The sequence below is a fragment of the Cupressus sempervirens genome, chromosome 9 (genome assembly GCF_028749045.1).
Source record: "Cupressus sempervirens isolate cs-2001-9-10 chromosome 9, ASM2874904v1, whole genome shotgun sequence".
NCBI classification, from domain to species: Eukaryota; Viridiplantae; Streptophyta; class Pinopsida; order Cupressales; family Cupressaceae; genus Cupressus; species Cupressus sempervirens.
This window is the reverse complement of record NC_143126.1, coordinates 698,125,711-698,151,701: the sequence shown is the minus strand read 5'-3', so window position 1 is coordinate 698,151,701 and position 25,991 is coordinate 698,125,711. Positions and strand designations below refer to the sequence as shown.

General features: G+C 35.8%; 1 protein-coding gene across 1 annotated transcript in view; it reads left to right on the top strand.

Moving 5' to 3' along the window:
• The first annotated feature begins 5,813 nt into the window (after positions 1 to 5,813).
• The window catches only part of LOC149540639 (Tetrapyrrole (Corrin/Porphyrin) Methylase), an 84,851-nt gene continuing 64,673 nt past the window's right edge, over positions 5,814 to 25,991 (top strand). The window contains exons 1-2 of the mRNA XM_089801735.1: positions 5,814 to 6,177; positions 6,253 to 6,377. Of these exons, the coding sequence (XP_089657861.1) occupies positions 6,010 to 6,177; positions 6,253 to 6,377 (293 nt within the window). The 5' untranslated portion in view covers positions 5,814 to 6,009. The remainder of the gene's footprint in view (positions 6,178 to 6,252; positions 6,378 to 25,991) is intronic.

Here is a 25,991-nt window from a genome sequence, read left to right as displayed (position 1 = left end):
TCTGGATGGCAATTTCTTTTCTCCTTTTTAGGGAATCCTTTAGATCTTGTCTTGCCTTCTCAAGTTTTTGTAGTATGAGTTGGATGTCAATCACCTTATTGTCAATAAACTTATCCAATTTGAATGCCTCCATCTCCAAGCTATTAAACTTCTCTTAGAGAATTGGTGCTCTGATACCCATTTGTGATTTATGGAGGTGTAAACAGGATAAACAAGATACCAAGAGGGGGAGGTGAATTAGAATCTTTAACACTTTAAACTTTTCACCAATTCATTCACATTTATTAGTAAACTTGTGCATGTAAAACTTGTAATGTAAACTTGCTATAACATATAAATCTAATCAATCACATGCATGAAAATAAAACACAACACAATATTTGTTACCTAGAAACCCTCAAGGTGAAGGTAAAATTGGGGTGGGGATGACACCCACAAATCTTCACTTCTATAGTAATAAAGTTAACTAGTTAAGGTTACAATGTTTGATAATAAGATATGATCTACCCTGTGAGGAGTCTACCATGTTAAAGGCTTAATAGACTGTTAGGTCTCACCTTGTTAGTGGATTTAACACTTACAACAAAGTAAGGACTCTATTAGGAGATTTACAAAGATTTGTTAAGACTACTATGTTAAGAGATTTATACTAATTCAAGTCGATTAAAACTGATTCAGGTCTGACTCTTAGTTCGCTCTGCAAGTTGATTTTGAGTCTTCTCCTTGCTAACTGATCCTCTTCTTTGATCTGATATCACTTGTCTTTCCCTTTCACTTCACTGCCATGAATAAGTCACTTTCTCTATTAGATGATAACAAAACCCTCACTGACTTTTGATCTATTCTCAATCCTTCTCTTGCACATTACTTCTTGTTTGCATGCACACACCTCTCTACCCTTGCTCTTACTCTGCATGCATATGATCTAGGTTATGATTATTGCTATTCAAAGAATTTTGTAAAGAGTTTTCTAGATGGTTTCACGTTTTGCCTCTTTATCTTGATCGTTGAACACACAACATAGGGATTTGTGATCCACATCGTGTAAATGTTCTATAACAACCTATGCAAGTATTAAATGTTCTATAACAACCTCTTCAAATATAGCTTCCAAGTCAGCCTAATATTCATTTTGCCTCAGACTTTGTTTCAATCCTGAACTTTTATGTAAACTTTGCATTGCTCAGTCTTTATTGTTACTCGACATTGTTGTTGCTTGGCTTGTGTTACTCTTCTGATGCTCTACATGTACTATGCTCAACACACACTATATAACTTAGTACTTATATACTTGGAATTTTCTCGGTCACTGATGAGCTCAACTCATATAGAGATTACTCAGTGATCGTATACTTACTCAGCTCCTATAGAGCTTGGTACATGCTTATGTACATGACTTGGCTTATATAGAGTAGCTCGATCGCAATGATGACCGTCTGACTCTACCTTGTAAATGACTAAGTGGTTGACACTAATAGACAACAATGGCTAGAGATACCAATAGGTCTCACCTTGTTAGAGGATTTAATACTTACAACAAAGTAAGGAATCTATTAGGAGATTTACAAAGATCTATTAAGACCACTCTGTTATGAGATTTACCCTGATTCAAGTCGGTTAGAAATGATTCAGTACTTGACTTTTGGTATGCTCTATAAGATGATTTTGAGTCTTCTCCTTGCTAACTGATCCTCTCCTTTGATTTAATAATACTTGTCTTCCACTTTAGTGTTATGATTAGGTCACTTGCTCTGTTAAGTGATAACATAACCTTTCATTGACTTCTAATATGATCTTAATCCTTCACTTTACTATTCACATATTACTCCTTGCTCGCATGCATACACTTCTCTTCTTCATGCTATACTTCTCCACTCTCTCTAATTTAGGTTAAGATCTTCTCTATTTAAAGAGTTTCGTAAAGAGTTTTCTATATGCTTCCAAGATTAGCTTCTCCATCTCAATCATTGATCACAAACATAGGAATATGTAATCCATGTCACTCAGGCGTAAAACTCCTTGTAACAACCTCTACAAACATTAAATGTTCTTTCCATGTCAGCTCAAAAATGTTTTACCTCAAAATCTATTCCATCCCTGACTTTTATGTAAACTTTTCATTGCTTGACCTTTACTATTTTCTGATGCTTGACATTGTTGTTGCTCGGTCTATATTGTGCTTGACACATACTATGTAACTTGACACTTGTATGATTGAAACTGCTCGATTGATGTTGAGCTCAACTCATATAGAAAATACTCAGTGACCATACACTTACTTGACTCCTACAGAACTTGGTACATACTTGCTTTATGTACATGACTCGACTTATATAGAGTAGTTTGGTCATAGTGATGACCATCTGACTCTACGTTGTAAATAATTAAGTGTTTGACAATAATAGACAACAATAGTTAGAGATACTAACAATGACTTACTAATTTTTGCAATTCTGCCTCACTTGCTTCACAAGATTGGGCTCCAGATTGTCAAGCCATGGTGGAAACATTGGAAATGGTTTTCATGGACTCCTCTTAATAGCTACAAGCCCCAGATGGGGTACTACTGGCTTGTTCCTCACTTGCCCTTGATTACCATTCTCAACCACCATTGGCATTTATAGTCTTCCCAGAAGACCTGAAGATTTTGTTTTCTTACTATCTGGTATGTTGTTATAGAGCCAAAGATTGCACACTTCTCTTAGTGTTTGCTTTTTCAAGGGTTACCTTTGGGGTCTCAACTCAAGCACATGGGTATCTTGAACCCTAAATGTCCTTTCTCTAGATGCCCAAAATGATTTCTGCATATTTTTTGGTTTTTCTAGTGTGCTCAACAATATTGGAACAAGATTCATGATTTTTTTGGTTTTTTCAGATTGAACCCTTTTCTTCGCATATGGTTTTGTTGGGTGATTCATCCAAAATTTCATCTAAGTTTTCCCAGATTTGGCATACTTTTAGGATGAAGATTATTTTCACACAAATAGAAATATTATTCTTTTAACTCACAACTTTCTGGATATAAATGTATCATTGTATGCTAAAGCTTGCATATGTAATAATGTGATGATGCAAATTAAAGTTCAAGCCAAAAAGGTGGCTTTGGAGGTGTCCCACCTTCAAGATATTTTGCAACATTGGGATAATGCCTCGTGTATGCTTGTTAGAGTGTGACTAGATTTCACTTCTGCTGACTACATTTTGCCCTGTGGGCATCACCCTAAACACAACTTCTCTGCCAGGCAGTCCCAAAATTTGAGGTCTCAAGCTCCCCACTGCTCCTTTGGTGGTGGCGATGATGGTTGGTGTTGCCACTCGACTTCTCTGTTGTGTCACAACTTTGGATAGTCCCTTGTGACTTCGATTGTACCTTTGTTGATTGCTACTTGGTCTGCTCTTGTGCCATTTCTTCCAAAGGTTTTTCTCACTTGGCCTTGGCAAGTTTGCGTCCCTGGGTCGAGGTGGAAAAAGATAAAGAGGATGAGGATGAATTTTTTTTTTTGAATATGTAACTTTATATTTAACTTAATAGAAAAGGACTATTCATTACAAAAAATAAAATAAAAAGTTAAAAAAAATGTAGGAACATAGAACTTTGGGATTGGAAGACCATGAAAATGCTTTTAGGTTTGCTTGTCACCTCAGTGATCTTGTATGAGTGTGAAATCCGGGACAACAATATGTCTGATTAGAAATAGAGATAGGTTGAAAGAATCCAAAAATATTTCATCATTAGTAGCCTTAAAATCAAAACAATTGTACCTTATGAGATCTTATTGGTGGAGGTTGGTTCTTTTCCATTAGAAGCCATTACTTTGGTCCGAAAGCTTAATTACTTAAAGAAAACTCAAAGTATGGAATGTCATCACTGGCCTAAGTTAGTCATCGAGGAAAAGCTTGAGAGGAGAAAAGGTACATGGATAAAGTAAAACATTAAGTGGATGCAAAAATGGGATATTAACATCCATAGATTTCTTGTTTTTGAAATAAAAAGCGACAAAAAACAAGGGGGTCGACCCTTACAACCAAAATACTAGTAACCAACACATTACCAGCAAAAATCATTAGGGAACCTTAACAGAAAACTAAAGTTCCACTAAACCATAATATAACATATGCATGTAGCCAAACGACATAATAGTCTGAAAAAAAACACTAAAACTATAGTAGCAGTCCAAAAAGACCAACAAACTACGAGAGTCCATCATAAAAAACTTTTGACATAACCATGCCTATCCAAGTCAGAGCCACAGTTCAAAACTAGCAAAACCAGAACCAACAAATAAACATAAAATTTTGGATCCAAAGATCCTTAGAGTCTAGGAAACTTTATTAATAGTTTTCTCCTTCCCCTTCAAGGCAAGCAGAATTCGAGCCTAGTAATGAAGAAATAAAGAAGTTAGTTCATGAAAAAATTTGTAATATTATATTGACTAGAAATGAGGGGTGGAAAAAATCTTATAATATGACGAAGTTTAATCCCAATACTAGCCATGAGAGGAAAAAACTTATATAGGAGCAACTATTAAATGGAGAGCAAAAATGCTCATAGCCCAACTTAGAACTAGCTCTCATCAGTTCAGATGTAAAACAGGTGGATGGAGGGTGCCAAAAGAAGAATGGGAAAATAGGACGTGCGTATTCTGCAACATGGGGGTTATGGAAATGGAATATCACTTTTTTGTGGAGTGCCCAACGTATAGGGACATCAAAGATGGGTATGCACAGATTTTAGAAATCGATAACTTGAACTATTTATTTGAAGAAACATAGTTGGGCAAAACTGCAAACTTGATTATTAAAATTCATTAAAGAAGAGAGTTAGGCAAGGGTCAGTTTGGTTCATGAAAGATGATTGGAATTGACATTTCCAAAATTCGGATATGATTTTTTTTTGCATTTGTCTCAAAAAAGGCAAAATGGAATTAGAATTACAAACTTCTAATTTTACCTCAAAACCTTATTGTCAATCTTCCCTCTACGGACTAGGAATTGAGATTTAAAACCTGGTTACACTTTTTGGGGAGTAGATCAAAATGAAAATGGACTTTTTTAAGAGTCCGCTTGCTCAAAGACATATGCATTGTTTACCCAAAATATTCTTTACCATTTTACTTTGCTCCCTGTTTTCATTGGTTCGACTTTGTATTGTTCTCATGGAGGTATTTTGCTCTTATGTTGACATTGTTTTATTTTGTGGAGGTATCTTGGTAGCAATGAGCTTCTAGTTTTCAAACTAGTAACGTAGAAGTGCCAGAAGAGCTGCGACCTCTGCTCTCATTAGTAGTTGCACTTGACGTTGGGCTTCTCGCTAGCCATGCTATTCTCAATTCAATCGCTCTCACAACAACAAAGGGTTTGGAGAATTTACAATTTGCAATGTCGTGTGAGGTTTGGAGGGTTTTATAGTTCACAATTTCTTGATGGGTTTCGGCTCCATGGAATGTCTTCTAATAAATTTTTATAAGATCCATCATGATGTCATATGATATGGAACATATTATGTAAATAAACAAGGAAAACAATGGTCAATAAAAAAGTATAGCAATTGAAGTCTAATTTTTAAATAAGAGACATTAATTAGAATAGATTTTTGTATTAATGAAAAATTAATATCCAATAAATAAAAATAAATAAATTTAATAATTAAAAAATAAAAAATAAAATAAAAAAAATTTAATTCTAATTTGTAAAATCAAACGTACAAAAATGTATCTTTCCACTCGTGTTCCCACTGAAACCAACACTTTAATAAGATCCCCAAAATAGAAATCAAGATTTGCAAAACCTAAAAAGATGCAAAAGGTACGAAGAAACCGAAAAGTAGCTATATTTCTGATCTATCTATGAGGTGCTTTTTTTTTTCCGGCCCGTTGGAAAAGCACAACGAACAAAAATGATGGATTTTATAAAGAGATGAAAGCCATAACAAAAACCCTGTACTATTACAGGATACGCAGAGAGTTTCAAAAATTGTGATTGAAGACGCAGGAGCGATTGAATGAATGAATGAAAGATTCATATCAAGCAAGAAGGATGCTTTATTTGATTGGACTGGGTTTGGGAGATGAAAAAGACATATCATTGAAAGGACTTGAAGCCGTGAAAAGATGTAGTGAAGTATATCTGGAAGCATACACTTCTCTTCTCTCCACTGGTCTGCGCCTCTCTGCGCTGGTACAGCTCTGTTATAACTCTCTGTTATCTGTTTTCTTTCTTTTTTTCCGTTCTTAAACATATATTTATTTTCAGGAAGAATTATATGGGAGGCCTGTAATTTTGGCGGACAGAGAGATGGTGGAACAAGAAGTGGAACAAATATTGGAGCAAGCTCGCACATCTGATATAGCTTTTCTTGTCGTGGGAGATCCTTTTGGGTAATCATTTTAGTCAACACCATCTTTTTTTCTTCGATTGAACATTTATGGTTAGTTTTTCAGATCACACTTCTTAGGGGTACACTAATTTTTTGTATAAGTTTCCTGAATGCAAGCTTTTGCAACGCAATTTGTTTTCGATTACTTTATGTTATTATAAGTTATACAATGCTATCCCGTCGGGGTTAAAAATAGTGACCTTGATTAAGGAAACATACATTCCTTCTTCATTAGGTCAATTTAAGCTGTACTAACTAGTGAAGTGTTACCTGCCATTTGAATTAGTTATGTATGAATAAGTTTTATTCGTTCTTATTTCTGATTTCGATTGCGTTGAGGTAGATCACACTCCGAAATCGATCATTAAGAACTTTTAACTGCCTTGCTGGGCGTAGGAATAGCTGTTCTGCATTATGGAATGGAACTGTCCATTTAAAGTCTCCTTAAAGGAATTGCTAACCATTTCACTACTTTCATTCAAGTCTCTCCCACGTTGAACACTTGGTGGACAGTCTTGACATGCCTCAAGTTTCTGAAGATATGCCTGTTATAAATAACACTTTCTGCCTTTTCTCTACTTCACTGAAAGACATTCAATATACTGTTCTTATCTTCCTTTGATTTTCAGTCCGGTCATAATTTGTCAATTTATGATTGTCATTTCATAGACTTTAATCTTAATAGCCTTGATTGCTGACATGTACTGCCTTTTACATAGACGATCTCTATTTCCTTTAGCAGCACAGGTTTTCTTCTTCATAGGTCTGTCCCTTGCCTGTGGACAAGTTCTGTTACCAGACTATTCATTTATCTTGAAAACCCTTAGCAACCACATTGACCAGAGACCACCTCCTCTCTGTTTAATTTCTTTGGTCTTCACTTATTACTATTAGTGACTGAACTGTGAATGCTTAAGGCTTGGTTTATGCTATCTTTTCACTATGCTTGATTGTTATTTGCTGACTGTATACAACATTCTTTTCACTGTCATCTATGCCATCTGTCATACATTTATCCATCCAACTATGCTATCTGCACCTTTCTCCTTTGACAGTGCATTGCTGTTGTGCTCTGTTATGAATGATCAGTTCATTTGTTTGTATGACTGTTACTTGCTATTATATTCTGTCCCGCTTGTAATTTGTCGCATTTTAGCAATGCTCTCATGCACTTAATGCACGAGTCTTACTGTCTTTCAGACATATGCTGGCCTGGCACTGTTTAGTGTCAGTTCTTCAATGATTTGATTCTAGAATCTTCAACTAAGCAACATTGTCAGTTGAGTTTCACTGGCCTTTAGCACTGAGACTACTGTTGTTAGTACTATTTAATAATGTTGTTCGACTTCCTTATCATAGTTCACTTAATTAATGTTATGACTGTTTTAGAACACCATCATATGTTTTGAAAACGTTGTCACACACTTAAAGCATTGCCATCATGCTATCTTGCTGTAGACTACTGGCCTCCTTTTGTCGACAATTGGCCTCGTCTCACAAGCTCTGTAGCTTGTCATTTTAGCTGCTACTTGATGCCTATGATGACTGTGCCCTTCGTGAACTGATATTACTTCAGTTGATCATCGCTGTGAACATTTCATCCTAAGTCTTGACAGGAGTTTTACATACATTACCAGTCACTTTGAGTTATAGCAGTTAAATGTGCAGATCTATTCATCACAAATTCAATCTTCTTTCACCCAATCAGTATCATATCTTCATAATCCTTGAATTTTAGACCTCTATCAAAACATTTTTTCATGGCTCTGTATAGTCCTGTCATATTATGATGCAAGGCTTAGAGTTGGAACCATTAAGCCTTAGATGAAATTAAGGCTTGACAGGACTTTTGCATGCATTGACAGTCACACTGAGCTTTAGTAGTTAAATGTGCAAAAGTATTCATCATAAATTGATTGCTTCTTTCACCCAATAATTATCATATCTTCATAATCTCTGGATTTTAGATCTCTAGCAAAACATTGTTCATAGCTCTGTATTGGCTTTACGTATTGTGGCTCTTGATAATATGTGCTAACACTTAATGGTGCTCCAAATAAACTCTCACAGGGTTTCTTGATGAATGCTAGGGTTAGCAAAAGCTTTAGGCTGGTACTTGTCAATGTATTGCTTTTCTTTGCTCTTGGACGGCAAACTAGTGACTGTCATTCATGATCTGGCACTTTACTTTAACATTACTTGCTACATAATCCTCTGACATAATCATGCACCTTGAAAGGAAGGAAAAATTACTGGCCTTCTAATGCTTAGAAACCATTGTCATATTTTCATGAAGAGATTTTACAAGTTTGGATGTGGTTCATCAGTAGTTTGAAAGCATATGCCAATCCCTTCTTGGCAAGAACAACAGTATATAGGTATTTTTATCATGAAAATGTGTAGGTCTGTGCACCAAAACCAAAAGTGATTTGATCATTTTTTAATGTCCCAAACTAGTAGTGTCTTGAATTTTCCTTAGACTGCTAATCTACCCAAACACTGCCTCTAGGAAGCTTCATACGGAGCTTATCTTGTTTGACAGAGACTAAGTCTGTCAGTGAAATTTTCTATTCTGGTCAAGGATTCTCACTGAACTTAATATTTTTGAACAAAAGTTTACAGCTTCTATCTTCATGCAAACTCCTTGGAAGTCTTCTGCCACATTTAATTCTTCATCAATACACATAAACCTGGCAAAATAATGGGAAGTGACCCTGTTGAATCTGTATTACGAGCAAGGCATGCACGAGTCCTTAAATACTATGCTTTCCTTCAATGTACCATGCACTCTTTACTGCTTCCACAATGTACCATGACCAGGGAAACAAATTATAGTTTCCACACCAAGTGTAAAGGTTTGATTTTTTCCCTCAAAACTTGGTGTGGGATTTGGCGAATATCAAGACTTTATTTTTAGGTGCCAAAGACTTTTTGAAAATCATTTGACACAAGAAGAAATCCTTATTCCATTTTTCAATGTATAAGACCTTCCTATTACCCAACACAATAATTATATTTGATTAACAAAACCAAATATAATCAACATTATGGTGACCCTGCTAAACAGCAAGAACTGGCGTCCTTAACTTTTACGTATTCATTTGGTATATAAGTAAGTGTTGAAAATATAACCAGAAGTATAATTGCAATAAGATGAAATACAACAATTTCAACAATCAGAAAAGTTTATTAGTTATCCTGGAAAAAACTCTCCTCGCCAAGGGAAACAACTCAGCCTACCGCAAAATAGATGTTTTATTGAAATTGCAAAACTAATTACAAAACTTTTGCTCCCTTTCAAAGTCTTCAGTCCTCAATGATCATTCATTGATCAGAGATAATAATAAATAGCAGAATGTCACTGCTAAGAAAACCTGATAAACAAACTTATAAGAATAACACTGCTATACATGCACAGATCTTAGATAGAGCAAGATCACTGCTCATACACAGAGCAGAGGAGTATTCACAATACAATGATATTCATCTACTTACATCTCCGAAATACACAGAACAACAGAAGAATGAATTCTCTCCTATGAATATTGCAGATACTTTATCAAATATGATAGTTGATAATTCAGATGACACATGATCACTGGCCCATAAAAAAAGCTTTCCAGAATAATGAATACTCCCTTAACTGAAAACCACAAAAGCGAAGATCAACAATATTATATCGTTCTCATAGCAATAAGAGAACACAAAGCAATGATAATAACTGAAGTGACACATTCTACCCAGTGTTGGCAGTTGTTAATGCATGTAGCTTCGGTCTGACATTACTGTGAGAAGCACATACTTATGTATATACGCACAACAGCATGATGCACACGCTGTTATGCATATATGCATACGTACGTGCTGTTGCACTTTACACAGTCTGCAACCGATGAGACATGTATATGTTCCGAGATCATTAAGGAATGTTTGAGATTATCTTTGGTTCCTTTGATGTTTAGATCATGGTTGATCTATCCTTTATATTGGGCCGCAGATGTAATGATTGGTTATACATTTAAATCACTGTGTTAAGACAATAACTAATTATGTGCATAGTTAACCACGAATGGGTGTGTGAATGAATGTCCATGTCTCCCGTGGGAGAGATGGCCATTCATCCTCACACCTCTTCCATTGGTATTTATCCAATCTACCCCATGTAATCTTGGCATCGTAATCTATTAATGCAAGCACTCCAAAAGGATCGAAGATAATTCTGAGTTTCATATAATTCATTTCTGTTATTACTGCACTAACATTTGTAGATTCTAGAAGCGATTAAAACATTGGTGATATTGTTTGTACCTGCAACAAAATTCTGCTATCAGTCAAATCAGGTAATAAACTTTACATGTTATTAGAGCTTGGCTAAGGAAAGATCACACTAAGTTTATAAGGATCAGATTTTACTTCAAATAACAGTCCTCCCTCTCTCTACAAAGATGACAAACACAATGAGATTCGAACATCACCTTGGAAGTGCTGATAACTTCGAATCTTGAAAACTTCGAGTAATGATGTTGTTAAAAGAAAACAAATTAGAATCATTTGTAAGAGAGGACAAAGAGGAACCTAAAGATGACCATGAGGAATTAGAATGGATCGAGAAAAATGAAAAGGCTACAAAGATAATTGTAGATGCTATTCGAGACCACATAGTACCTATTGTGGCAAAACATACCATAGCATATCGTATGTTTCGAGCTCTTAAGAATGCTTTTATAATCAATAATACACCCAAAAAACTTGCTCTTAAAAGGCAGATGAATAGTGTAAGCATGAATATAGAGGAAACTATAAATGCTTTCTTTATGAGAATCACAGATTTGAGAGATCAATTATCTACACTTGGTTATGAGATTGAAAATCAAGAATTATCCTTAATAGCTTTAGGAGGACTTCCAAACTTCTGGGAATCCTTTGTACAAGGTATAAGTGCTAGGTCTAAAATCCCTAAACTAGATCGTTTAAGATCAGATTGTCTTCAAGAAGAATCGAGATTAATGATTAAGGGAAAACACAAAACCCTAGATGAAGATTTTCAAGTTCTTAATACAAATGCTCATAAGAAGGGAAATAAGAGAAACAACAAAAGGAAAAGAAATTTTCATGGAAAAGGACAATCCAAACAGAAGAAAGATTTGTCCAAAATCCAATGCTTCAGATGTGATCTATATGGACATTATGCAATAAATTGTCTCGATAGATCTAAACCTCAAGCATCTTTTGCAAAATCTGAGAAGTCAAATGAAGGCAATGAATATGAGAAATATGCCTTCTATTCAACATTATCCAACCAAATATCAACTAAAAGGAATACATGGATGGTTGACAGCAGGTCTTCTAGACACATCATTGGATATCAGGATAACCTAGAAAGCATGCAAATAGAAACAATTGAAGAAGATACAATTGGTGATGATTCTGCACACTCTGTAAAAGGAATTGGGACCTGCACCATAAAATTGAAATCTGGAAATTCTATTCAACTTTTTGGAGTTCCCTATGTACCAGGTATTAAGAGGAATTTAATATCTATATCCACACTTGAAGATGATGGTTATAAAATGGCATTCATGGGAGGGAAAGTACTAGCATGGCCTAAAAATTCAACCATTAAGAAGGCTCTAACAATAGGAGTATGACAAGGACTTTTATATGAGCTATGTGCTAAGACAAACTTTGCACTTGTACATGAGACCTCTGATTCAAATGAAATATGGCATAGAAGACTAGGTCATATCAACTTCCGTGCTCTAACATCAATGGAGAAGGTAGTAACTGGAATGCCCAAGTTAAAACATATTCACAATGAATCATGTAAAGGTTGTGCCTTAGGGAAAAACACTAAAAAGCCATTTCGTCATAGTTTGAGCAAAACTAAAGAAGTGTTGGAACTAGTACATTCTAATCTATGTGGGCCCATGTCTATACCATCTATAGGAGGATTCTTGTACTATTTGATATTTGTTGATGATTTTTTAAGGAAGACATGGATATACTTCCTTAAATGCAAAGAATCTGAAGAGATTCTCTCTAAGTTTAAGGAATTCAAAACTATCACTGAGAACTCTAGTAAGAACATTAAAATTTTGAGAACAAATAATGGGAAGGAGTATACTTATGAAATATTTAAAGAGTTTTGCAAACTCACTGGGATTAAGAGGGAGTTCATAGTCCCTTACAATCCTCAACAAAATGGGGTTGCTGAAAGGAAGAACAAAACTCTGATTTTTGATCAAAATTTGAGTATGTCCTTCTGGGCTGAAGCATCCAACACAACAATCTATATTCAGAATAGATGTCCTCACTCACATTTGGACAATAAGACTCCTGAAGAAGCATTTTCTAAAAAGAAACCTGACATCAGTTACCTAAGGATATTTGGATGTCTTGTATATGTTCATGTACCTAAGGAAAAGAGGACTAAGTTAGAACCTTCTAGAAGAAAGGGTATTCTCATTGGTTTTAGTGAAACAATAAAAGGATATAGAGTCTACATTCCTGGACAGAAACAAATAGAACTACGCAGAGATGTCATCTTTGAGGAAGACATTGCTTTCAGAAGAGCCAAAACCTCCGATGAACTAGATACATTTGATGTATCTTTAGAAGAGACTCTTGCTTCTGAGATTCAGAGGGAGTTTCTTGAAGAGACTTCAACTAAAACTGAAATCCTTCCAGAGACTCAAGAAGAGAGTCTTGATCACTCTAAAAGGCCACTTTGGGCAAGAAAAATAATACAGGAAGGAGATGGATTCAAAGCCCCTTCAGGAACCTTCTGAGAAAGCAAGAGACCTAGGGTGTGTGAGAGCTTGAATTCTGAACCTTCTAGTACTTCTGAAGGACTTAAACATCAAGCTTGGAAAGACGCCATGGTGGAAGAATACCAGTCTATACTAAAAAATGATGTTTGGGACATAGTTCCAAGACCTAAGGAAAAATCTGTTGTGTCTTCAAAATGGCTCTTCAAAGTTAAGTATGTTGCGGATGGCAGCATTGAAAAACATAAAGCTTGTTTTGTGACTAGAGGTTTTTCTCGAAAGGAAGGAATTGACTTTGAAGAAACTTTTGCACCAGTTGCCAGGTACACTTCTGTTAGAGCTGTATTAGCCATTGCGGCAGCCAAAGGTTGGAAAATCCACCAAATGGATGTAAAAACTGCTTTTCTTAATGGAAAAATAGAAGAAGTATACTTGGAATAGCCAGAAGGATTTGTAACTCACGATGCTGTTTTTTATGTTTGTAAATTGAAGAGGGCTCTATATGGACTTAAATAGGCTCCTCGAGCATGGTATGAAAGGATTGACAAATGCCTTTTAAGTCTTGGATTCACCAAGAACGTGGTTGATCCAAATCTCTACTTCAAGGTAACTAAAGGTGATATATTAATTCTAATTCTTTATGTTGATGATCTTTTGATTACAGGGGGAAGAACATCTCATTAATCAGTGTAAGAAAGATTTGGCTTCTGAATTTGAAATGAAGGATTTAGGAATTCTTCATTATTTTCTTGGTTTGGAAGTATGCCAGAAGTCTGGTAATATCTTTCTACATCAAAAGAAGTTTACTATTGATATTTTGAAAAGATTTGGAATGTGGGACTGTCGACCTAGGTCTACACCTATGGAAACCAACTTTCACAAGCTAAAGGAAGCAACTGCTAAATCCAGACTAGTTGATCCCACCTTATATAGACAGATAATTGGGTCCTTGATGTATCTTGTAAATACTCGACCTAATATTTGCTATGTAGTGAATGCATTAAGTTAGTTCATGTGTGAACCTCCTGAGATTTATCTTGTTGCCTTGAAACATATATTGAGGTATCTTCAAGGTACTATTGGGTATGAACTTAAATATGAGAATACCAACTTGGAGTTACATGGATTTACTGATTCCGATTGGGCCGAAAGTGTAAAAGACCGGAAAAGCACATCAGGATGCTGCTTCAGTTTAGGATTAGCCATGATTTCTTGGATTTGCAGAAAGCAAGCTTCTGTTGCTCAAAGTTCTATTGAGGCAGAGTATATTGCAGCAGCTATGGGAGCTAGAGAAGTAGTGTGGCTTTGGAAGTTGCTTTCTAACTTGTTTAGTGAACCTATGAAACCTACCGCTATTCACTGTGATAACCGAAGTTGTATCAAGTTATCTGTGAATCCGGTATTTCATGATAGATCCAAGCATATAGAAATTCCTTACCACTATGTAAGAGACATGGTGGAAAGAAAAACTATTCAATTAGAATATATTAATACAAGTGATCAAACAGCTGACATTCTCACCAAGGCTCTCCCTAAAGTGAAAGTTGATCATTTCAAAAAGAAACTTGGCTTGATTGAAATGTAAGTTTATGAGATTGAGTCTCAACTTCGTAAATTTGTATTATTTAAATAAAGATGTTTAAAGTGTAAACTCTTTTGTCATATGTGTGACTCTATGACTCATGGGCCTACCCTATGTTCATTATTTAAGGTGATAATCTTTTATAATGAAATATTGATTCTGATAAGATAAGGTGATGACTTTATTATTATTAGATTACTATCATGATGAATATCATGTGACTTGATATTCAAGGAAAAATCATGATAGTTAAAAGAGCATGTTGATGGATATCATGTGTCTTGATATTTGTTGAAGATCAATATGTTCAAATTCATGGTGGATATTATGTGACTTAATATCTATGGATATACCATGATCTTTTATGGTGGATATCATTTGACTTGATGTCTGTATACACACCATAACTAGAAAGAATGTCATGAGACTTGATTTTCTTATATATATCTTGAGGATATTACTTTTCATATAAAGAAGAACTTATATATATGCACTTTGTCTTCCCTAGCTAAGAGGGAGTGTTAATGCATGTAGCTTCGGTCTAACATTACTGTTAGAAGCACATACTTATGTATATACACACAACAACATGATGCACACGCTGTTATGCATATATGCATACAAACGTGTTGTTGCACTTTACACAGTGTGCAACTGATGAGACATATATATGTTCTGAGATCATTAAGGCATGATCGAGATTATCTTTGGTTCCTTTGATGTTTAAATCATGGTTGATCTATCCTTTATATTGGGCCGTAGATGTAATGATTGGTTATACATTTAAATCACTGTGTTAAGACAATAACTAATTATGTGCATTAGTTAACCACGAACAGGTGTGTGAATGAATGTCCATGTCTCCCGTGGGAGACATGGCCATTCATCCCCACACCTCTTCTGTTAGTATTTATCCAATTTGCCTGATGTAATCTTGGCATCGTAATCTATTAATGCAAGTGCTCCAAAAGGATCGAAGATAATTCTGAGTTTCATATAATTCATTTTTGTTATTACTGCACTAACATTTGCAGATTCTGGAAGTGATTAAAACATTGGTGATATTGTTTGTACCTGCAACAAAAAATTGCTATTAGTCAAATCTGGCAATAAACTTTACAGCAGTTACAACAGAAGTGATCGGCATTGATGATAAAACTTTAATGAGCCATAATAATCAATGACAGGCATGAAAAAGAGTTGTTGCCACATCATATCAAGATTGGAAGAAAAACTCCCGACGCAGCTGGATACTTCAATGATACCAACCCAATATACAGTAAGCACACGAAGATACAGGTTAGACATGATGATGCATAATCAGCACAAGAGAAATATACTCCAACCATGCACAAAGACAAGAGGAGATAAATGTAGTCTTCTACACGATGTCAGAAGATACATGAAGCAAGGAATAAGAAACTCAAATAGAGAAAATTTGCAACACCAGAATGACAAATCCGTTGAGCAAAGGACATCAATATGAATGGAGGATCTATCTTGTAGCTACAAAAACTCAAAACTCCCACTTAGCAAGAGAGAGATCTTTAGAATGTCATCTCATGACAAATGCATGAAGTTGTAGCTAAAACTAATGTCAACAAAACTTTTATCATAGATTCTCTCAATAAAATTGTTATCTCAGCATAACAATATTCATCATAGTTACTCTTAGAGGGTGAATAAAAAAACAATAAATTAAAGTCATGGAGACACACACATGACTCCCACCATGGCTACTCCCTGAGGGTGGATCCACCATAGCTACTCCTAGAGGGTGGAACAAGGGATTTCACCTCGAATTTCGCTTGCAGAGAAGAATTCATTAAGAAGGGATTTTACCTTGAACTTCTCTTGTAGAGAAGAACTCATTAACAAGGGATTTCACCTCGAACTTCTCTTGCAGAGAAGAACTCATTAACGAGGGATTTCACCTCGAACTTCTCTTGTAGAGAAGAACTCATCAACAAGGGATTACACCTTGAACTTATCTCGTACAAAAGAACTCATTTACAAGGCATTTCACCTCAAACTTCACTTGCAGAGAAGAACTCATTAACAAGGGATTTCACCTCGAACTTCTCTCGTAGAGAACTCATTAACAAGGGATTTCACCTCCAACTTCTCTCGCAGAGAAGAACTCATTTACATGGGATTACACCTCAAAATTCTCTTGCAAAGAACTCATTTACAAGGGATTACACCTTGAACTTCTCACAAATAAGAACTCATTAATGAAGGATTGCACCTCGAACTTTTCTCTCTTAGAGAACTCATTAACCAAATGCAGTGAATCACAAAAGCTGACTCTTTCTCAACAAGAGCATCATTCTCCACAATACCAAGCTTTTCTTGGATATAACAAAACTTCACTCTTGGAAGTGGCTTGGTGAGAATGTCCGTAGTTTGCTCCTTTGTAAAAATGTACTCGAGTTCAACAACTTTCTACTGAACCATATTTCTCAAGTAATGATATTTAATTTCCACATGTTTGGTTCTATTATGAAAAAGTGGATTGACCAACGCTTTACACAACTTTGGTTATCACACATAAATATTGTAGGTTCCAAAGGCTGCCCAATTAAACCTGCAAGTAATTTCCAAAGCCACACAACTTCACTTGCAGCCACACAAGATGCAATATATTCTACTTCAGCTGTACTATGACCAACACAAGATTGTTTCTTACTGCATCCAGAAAATCGTGGCTGAACCTAGGCTGAAACAACATGCTAAAGTACTCTTTCTGTCAAGCACACACTTTGCCCAATTGGAATTTGAGAACCCTTGTAAGTTCAACTCTACACATGAAGAATATTTCAGGCCATATCCCACTGTACCAAGGAGATATCTCAATATGTGTTTGGCTAGAGTTAGGAATTAACTGCATAACATATGTCAAACCTTGTGATAACCAAATACATGAAGGAGCCAATTAACTGCCCATACATAGTAGGATCAACTAAATCTAAAGTAGTTGCATCTGTTAAGAAGTAAAGTCCACATACAACTGGGGGTGGGGGTTGAATCGATTGTGACCAAATATAATTAAAACCAAATTTATAAATACAATCTCCAACAATTAAAACAGTGATACACGACAACAAGAAACAATACGCCATAACACAATGATTTGTTGACTAGGGAAACCCTTGATCAAAAGGAAAACTCCGATGCGAATGGTACCCACAAGATAATGTAATAATAAGTAAGTTCCTTTTGAAAGGATGTGATCCTATTAGGAGTCAAATACAATGCATTGAGTAAAAAAGTCCCTATTAGAGGACAAGTCCTTGTCAGGAGACCTTGAACCCTTGTTAGAAGGTTCCTATCTCGCTAAAGGCTGAAAGGAAACAAATAGACCCACTGCCTAAATGCTCCATCAAGTGTGAAAGACTATCTTTTAGGATAACATATCCAAAATCATGAACTGACTAATCTCTCACTTACTTGCCAAAACAATTCCTTTGAAGCTCACCTGAACCATCCAACATCATCATTTCCTTGCTCTGATTATCCAACATATAAGCTCGCATCCACATATATCATAATCATCCGTGCTTTCCATAATGATACCCAACCAAGGAAAACATCTTTCCCTTATACCCTTTACAAATAATTAATTAGGCCAGTCTGTTAGAGCTTCCCCAATGTACATTTAATTACATAAGTCCATGCTAAGGCATACATGCCTTGATAAGCATCATTACAATTATTACAATAAGATTCCCACATGTTACAACATTAATAATACATTTTACAATGATAAAATACACGCGTCCTCAACACAGTCGACTGCTAGTAAAATATACATGTTACACAACAACAACTTTTCCAGAATAACCCAAATGCTTCTCACCCTCGAACATACATGCTCGAATGAGTCTTCTATCACATCCCAAGCTTGCTGACATTAATTCTTGCTCGCCAATAAGATATAACAAAAATGCTACCATCTCTATCATTATTCCCTGTCCATTGGTTTGTTACTGGTCTTCACCAAATAAGTTGTAACTTATCCAAAATTCAACTTAAGACTCAATGAACATAGACATGATGTCTATACTCATTCTGCCACACAAACCAAAGTTTGCATACAAAATACTATTACCATTAAACTCGTTGTATTGATAATCAGCCCACGATATACAAATTCTGTGTTTGTCATAAACAGACAAACATATGTTGTCATCAGACAAAACTAATCACCAATGCAACATCTCAACAACTAATCCAAGTGCTAACAAAGGACCTAGTTTCTAACTATCTCCCCCTTAGGCATTGATGGCAACATATGGTGAAAAACCGTCAAACCAAAAGTAACCAACATAATATGATTTTCTGAATATCCTCAACATACACAGTCTTCATTTGTGCATACAACCTTACTGATTATTTTTGGTAGATTCTTGCATGAATCTTCTCTTCCATAGGTTTTTGAATCTTCTTCCCTATAGGTTTTTCATTGAACTTCTCTCCCTTTGACATTAATGGCAACGATGCCAATATGCCAAATATCAACTATCTTCTTTCATTATGAAATTCTCTCCCTTTGATCGTGATCTTCATAAAAGTACTCGCATTGGATCTAGCCAATTTGCAACAAAAAACAATTCAAGTGCCAACAAACACTGTTATGCGAAAATCATTACATAAGAGCTTTTGAATTAGCTTTGCTCAATGTGACCACTCGCCCTAAGGAACAATACCAAGCATGACATGATGCAGGAGTATCCTAGGTGTAAGGGTAATCTTTCATCACCTAAAAATATTTTTGTTTTTGTCTTTTCAATAAGGGCTGCTTCAATGCAAAGTTGCTATTTGTGGAAACTTAGTAAGTTGGTCATATGAGCTCAGAATGTTCTAATTTCATAGGTGGAGGTTCGTCTTAGATATATCAACCTACCAGTTGAGTTACATTGCCATATCATATTTATTGGTGAAGTTATTGAGGATTTTCAGTATAAAAACTTTGAGCTTAGTTTTGAACTCCTGAAACGTTCTGAAACAAGGTCAAACCTTGATTGACAAATGCTTGCATGGTCGAGCACTGTAGATCAAGAGCTGCCGTTTCCGAAAAGTGGTTATAATAGCCAATCGGGTCTACGGTTAAAAAGTTATGGCCTCCAAAAGTTGGGCTACCTGAAATAGTTTTGAGCCAACTCTATGCAATAAATATGAAAATTAAGTAGGTTGGTCGCCTCAAGGGTTAGGCTAAAGTATTGAACCTTCCCGGAAAATGAAAAATTCCCAATATAAGGAAGACCTGAGGGTTCTCTAGGGTAGTTTTGGGTGGTTGTTCGTGGCTTAGTCTTGTAGAATATTGTAAGGAAAACACCCATGTGTCTTTTTACATTGTATTTCTGAGATCTATAACTCCATACTTTTGGAGATAATAAGAAACTCATTTTCCGCTCTTGCAAATTGCTATTATTTCTCTATTTCTGTCATGTGTTTGTGATATTAAGGGGAGTACCCTTTATCATCACACCTAGATGAATACATATGCTCTAAATACACTGGATTGATGCAAATCTGCATCAATTACTCTGCACTAGGTGGGGCCATTACCCCAAGCATACCTCTTAGGTACTCAAAAGTGTCTTTAGCTAATGGTTTAGTGAATACATCTACTAGTTGCTCTTTTGTGCTCCGATATTCTAGTCCTATTTCTTTCTCAGTGATTTTCTCTCTCAAAAAGTGATATTTAATTGCAATATGCTTCGTCTTAGAATGTAAAATTGGATTCTTAGACATTAATTATACTTGTATTATCACAATGCATGATAGTAGGTTCATAAAATGTAATGGCAATATCCTTTAGCATCTGTTTCATCCATATTATCTAATCACAATTGTTTGCTGCTGCTACATATTCTACTTCTATTGTTGATTGAGAAATGCAATCTTGTTTCTTTCTCAACCATTATACCAATCTTCCTTCAAGAAAAAATGCTCCTCCACTTGTGTTTTTTTTGTCATCAACATTTCCTATCCAATCAGCGTCAGTATATGCATACAATGCAAAATCATTAGATCTATCATACCATAACCTATATTCCAATGTTCCCTTCAAATATCTAAATATCCTTTTTATTGTTGCAAGATTTGATAACTTAGAATCTTCTTGATACCTTGCCACAGTTACAACTGCATTAGCATATCAGGCCTAGTGTGTGTCAAATACTGTAAACCACCAATCATGGATCTATATCTTGTCTAAATTGTGCTGGGGGAATCATCATTGTTAGTCAACTTACATCTTGTTACCACAAGTGTTCTGATTGGTTTACAATTTTTCATATCAAATCTTACCTACAATTCCTTAAGGTACTTAGTTTGAGATATAAAGATTCCATCCTTTGTTTGAGTTATTTGTAATACCAAAAAGTACTTCATTTCACCAATCAGAAAATTTATTGCTTGCCTCATCATTTCCTCCAAAAATAATATCATCCATTAATATCTCAATAATTAATAAGCCATCAGAATTAACTCTCAATTACAAATTACTGTTTGCATTACCTTTCTTAAATCTCAAGCTTAGCAAGTGTTTATCTAACCTCGCACACCAAGCTCTAGGTGCTTGCTTTAATCGATACAGTGCTTTGTTTGACTTACATACCATGTCCCCTTCTATCAATGTGTTAGTAAACAGATTTGTCACTTTTAAAGATTATATATTTGGTCCAATGGAATATATGTGACAAATTATCTCCCAATAGTTGGATAGGTCTTTGGTATACAACCTTCCTTTGTCTATTGTGGCTCGGGATCACAAGCTCCAACATGAGGGATGAAGGCTGAATTGGTAGCAAAATAGCGTTGCTTAACTTGCGGCTTGGGATGTTACAATGTGGGATAGAGAATAATGGAATACTTCCGATGGAAGTTGCAGTCGGCTTCTAGCCATGGAAATGAATTCTTTGCTAGATAAAAACTTAGAGCCAAAATGCGAAAAGAGGAGAGGAATATTTCTCCGATAGTGGGGAATGATTTAAATGGACGACTCACATGCTCTCTCAATTACAAAAAAGATAACAAAAAAGATAGTGGTGTTGCATGGCCGGCCATCGGTCACAAGTAACTCCCCAAGCTTTTAAAATTTAAAAAGGAATATAAGCCGATATGAAGGTGGCAGTCGCTCATCAATATAGAGCCAATAAAATATTAAGATAACTATGAGGGCCCCCCTTCCACATGATATAAAACATATATTGGCATCATGTTATTGTGCCATCTCTATTTGTATGCACATTTGCATGTATTTTAATTATATATTTATTTCATATCATCATATTGATATATGCACATGTACAAATACATGTACGTGCAAGTATGAATGTCATAATAACATGGTGTCAATATACTCAAGAGACTCCACAACAATCAAAGGTAACAATTTAGATTATTGAACAAAATGCTTAATGTTTTCTTGTCTTATGAACTGATTGGGTAGCTCATGGTTGTCCAAGGTATGCTCTGTATTGCCTAGCCGTTAAATCCTTTACCAAGATGGTTAGAGTCCATACCTGATGGCCTGTTGATGCACCTTTTTGGTGCCCCATTCCTTAAATCCCGTTTAGTAATGCTTTACCACCTTTCGTCTTCTCCTGCATCTAGAAAGAATATTTCCACAATAATAACATTCCTTAATTTGGAATCAAGATAATCATAATCAAAAGTTTATTAAATTTTCACAACGTCTAACCACCATCACTACTAACAATTATTTATATAACTTCTTATTGAAGAACTATAGATATTCCTTTCAATTTTAAATTGTAACGAATTACTAACAAGTCATCTTCGCATGAATAAATTAAAAAAAAGACGGTCAACCATAATTTCCATTTCACATGATCATAACATTCAACTGTTTTAACTATCCAAATGTCATTCAAGTGAAATGTATAACGACTGTATGATTATTTTAATTGGGCCAAAAAATTGGGATGTAACAATCAATCACCATTCAGCAACATTTTGCATTTATCTACTTCTGCTTCTGAAATCCTAATTGAACTGAGAAATGCAAAGGGTCACACAATACTCCAAAATGATCATATATATCCACCATTTGGTAGTACTTTGGCAACATCTCCAACATAACTTTCTAATGAATGGTGTGAGCAAGCCTTTGTATAGGGGCTCAATTACAATGAATAGCCAAAAATAAATCGGAACCAGCCCAAATTAATCCATATAAGCTCTAATTAGGGTTTCCATAACCATAGCTACAAGTATTAAATGTCCACCCAATTACAATTAAGCGCTACCATGTGGCCCAGATAGTAAATTACATTTTCTTCATGGGCCAATAAGAAAATAGATTAGGCATAACCAGTGAGAAGAGAAGATACATAGAAGCTTGTAGAAGAAGCCAGGATTTAATGGACCAATAAGACAATGCCATTTGTATTTAAACCAAGCCATCGCTAAGAATATTCATTTTTAAATCCTTTTTTTACTTCTTGGCAGATTCAATGCATCTAGACACTTGATATGGTGAAGTTCTTCCACTAGGACACTTGGCATATTCTCATTGGTTAAGGATATGGCTGCCACTTCAGCATGCTCACCCTATAGACTTGAACCCCCCTTTGATGATGAGAAATCATTGTTATGCCTTCCATTGGGATGGCTCACAGTCTCCAATTGCCTCATTTTCATGAATTAGGGTGTTCGTTCTTCCCCTTGGATGAGTATTTCCCTTGCCTTGACCTTCTAAGTTGCTCCAACAAATGGATGTCAATTCAATCTATCTTCGAATACTAAATCTCTATTGGTGTGATGGTGGAGGGTTTGCATATGACCAATGCTTTTGCCTTATTTGATGTGTTGATCCTTTTCATCAAATTGTTGATGAATCCTTCTTCATTCTTCGCCATTATCTTATGCATTAATTTCTCTTGAACTTTTGATTTTCACCTTTCTTGTTTTCAATTGTGGACCTCTGTAAACAACAAGAAAAATGTTGCAGGAGATGAAACTTCAAGTGCTTGACTGATTTTGTGCCTGCTGAAAATGATTAATATTCAGTCTTCATTTTCTGGTAAATACTTGCAAAAAAATGAAGTTAGAATCTTGTCGTTAATGAATGCAAATTGGCCATTAATCTGCTGATAAATGATGAAAAAGTCAGAGTAGTCAGACCTAAATTTGATGCTACATGCTGGTAATAGGTTTATTTTCAGGCAAATTTTTTTTGTAAGTCGAATTTCATCATCTCCATCAACCAATCTTGCAACCAAATGATTCAAAGAACTCCAAAATCACTGTCTTTGGTGGTTGAAATTCTCAGATTTAATCAACTTAAAAAACATTCTTTTGAATTGAGGCAAAGGGTTTGTATATATAGAAATTTGCCTTGTTTTCTCTTTTAATGTATTGCAACCCGATATTTAATGGCAATTCTTATTAGATTTAAGCCCCTTTATCATTTCAAAATTTACTTAATGCCTTCTTATGCAAACTGAACCTCTTTCATTGATTGATTGCGGATCATCTTTAAATTCTAAATGCCATTTATTAGATATCCAAGCTCCTTCTTGGTCAATTGATATTTTCCTTTGAATTTTGATCTCGTGTATTTAATCAAAGGCCTTGGACTTGGATCTGAATTTAAAATCCATCCTTGCATTCAAATTTTATTAATTTTTGAGGCTTCTCCAGCAGATATACTTCATTTAAGACCCACACCTAGAGTTTAGAGCCCACATGGTTGGGCCTTATGATCAAAATTTCTGAATTAGGCCTTGGCCCCTTAATTAGGTCTGGGTTTAGATCAGTTTAGGGCCTATTTAGGCTACATGTATTATGTCTAAGAGGTCCCTCTTAATCTTTAATTGGGCCTGATCTGCAATTATAGTGTACATGTTTCACCTTGGGGTCCATGTCTTGAACCTTGAGCCCACATGCTAGGCGTTGGAGCCTTGGAATCTTAATCTTGATTGGATAGGTCTGATTTACAAGTCACATAGGTCTGGTCCTATGGTCCTACCAACTTTCAGGCCATACGTTTGGAGATAGGGCGTGATCCATTAACATTTAGCCCAAATGCTTTGTAATAACACCTCATGTTTCATATAGCTTAGATGTGGGGCAGGTCTTGAGTGATTAAAGCCGAAATTTGAATCGATTTTAGGCTCATATGGGCCACATGTTTCATGTTTTGGGTTTATGTTAAAGCTTCAAGATGACACGCTAGCATATATGGCAAGATTTAATCATATTTGGACCTGATTTAAGTGAGTTGAAGCCCGATTTATGATTCCTAGAACACACGCTTGGCATGGGGCTGAATTTGAATTTAGGCATGATCTAATTAGACCAGGCCTACTCGTTACTAGTAGGGGCTTGTTTTATCCATTTTAAGGCCTCAACTTAGAGTAGAGACTTGTTTAATGCATTTTAAGGCCTCAACTTAGAGTTTAGAGCCTAGATTTACAAGTTCTATGGCCCATACACTTCATTTAAGCCTTATTAGGCCCATATGTTGTCTATTGGGGCCCAATTAAAGACCAATCCCATTCTTAGTTGCATCAGTCTGAGGCTTGATTCCAACCTAAAGGCCCACCTTTCATGTCAAAGAGGCTTAAAGATTGGTTAACTTTTTCTTGCCCTCTACCCTTGCATTGCCTCCTTCCTTCATAGCATAGGGTTGTCTCCATCCAATAAGACATGGTTTCTTTCCTTTTTTTTTTCATGTGAATTTCTCTACCATGTCTCCTCTCGTCACCCGTGACCATGTCTCCTCCCGTGATTTTTCCCGTGCTCCTCTATCTTGCGATGACTGTGTTCATGGCTGTTGCTAGTTTCTCTGCTATGATTCTGCTGGTCTCCGAGTGCTTCTTGCCGGCGGTTGTATGCCCTCTTCTGTCGTGGATGATTGTGTTCCACAAGTGCTCGTGTTTCTTCTCTTTTCAACAACTGCAGGTGTTTTGTAGGGTTTTCTTCATGCGTTTGTCTTCTCCTATGCATCTGTTGGTTTCGCGTAGACTCCCTCCTCTTCACATGGCATTTGTCTGTTTGTTTGCTGGTTCCATGTGGGAGTTTTTCCTCCGTTTATGATTTGTGGATTCCGGCTTCTGGCTTCTACTTTTTCTTGTCTTGGGGGTACTCCTCAAGAGCTCCTGGTTATTCTCTCTGCATATGATCTTAGCAGACTTGTAGCTATTTACTGGTGTTTTTGCTGGCCCTCGACAATGTCTAATATAGGTGATTCATGCTCATCACAAGGTCAACAAACTTTGACCTATCAACG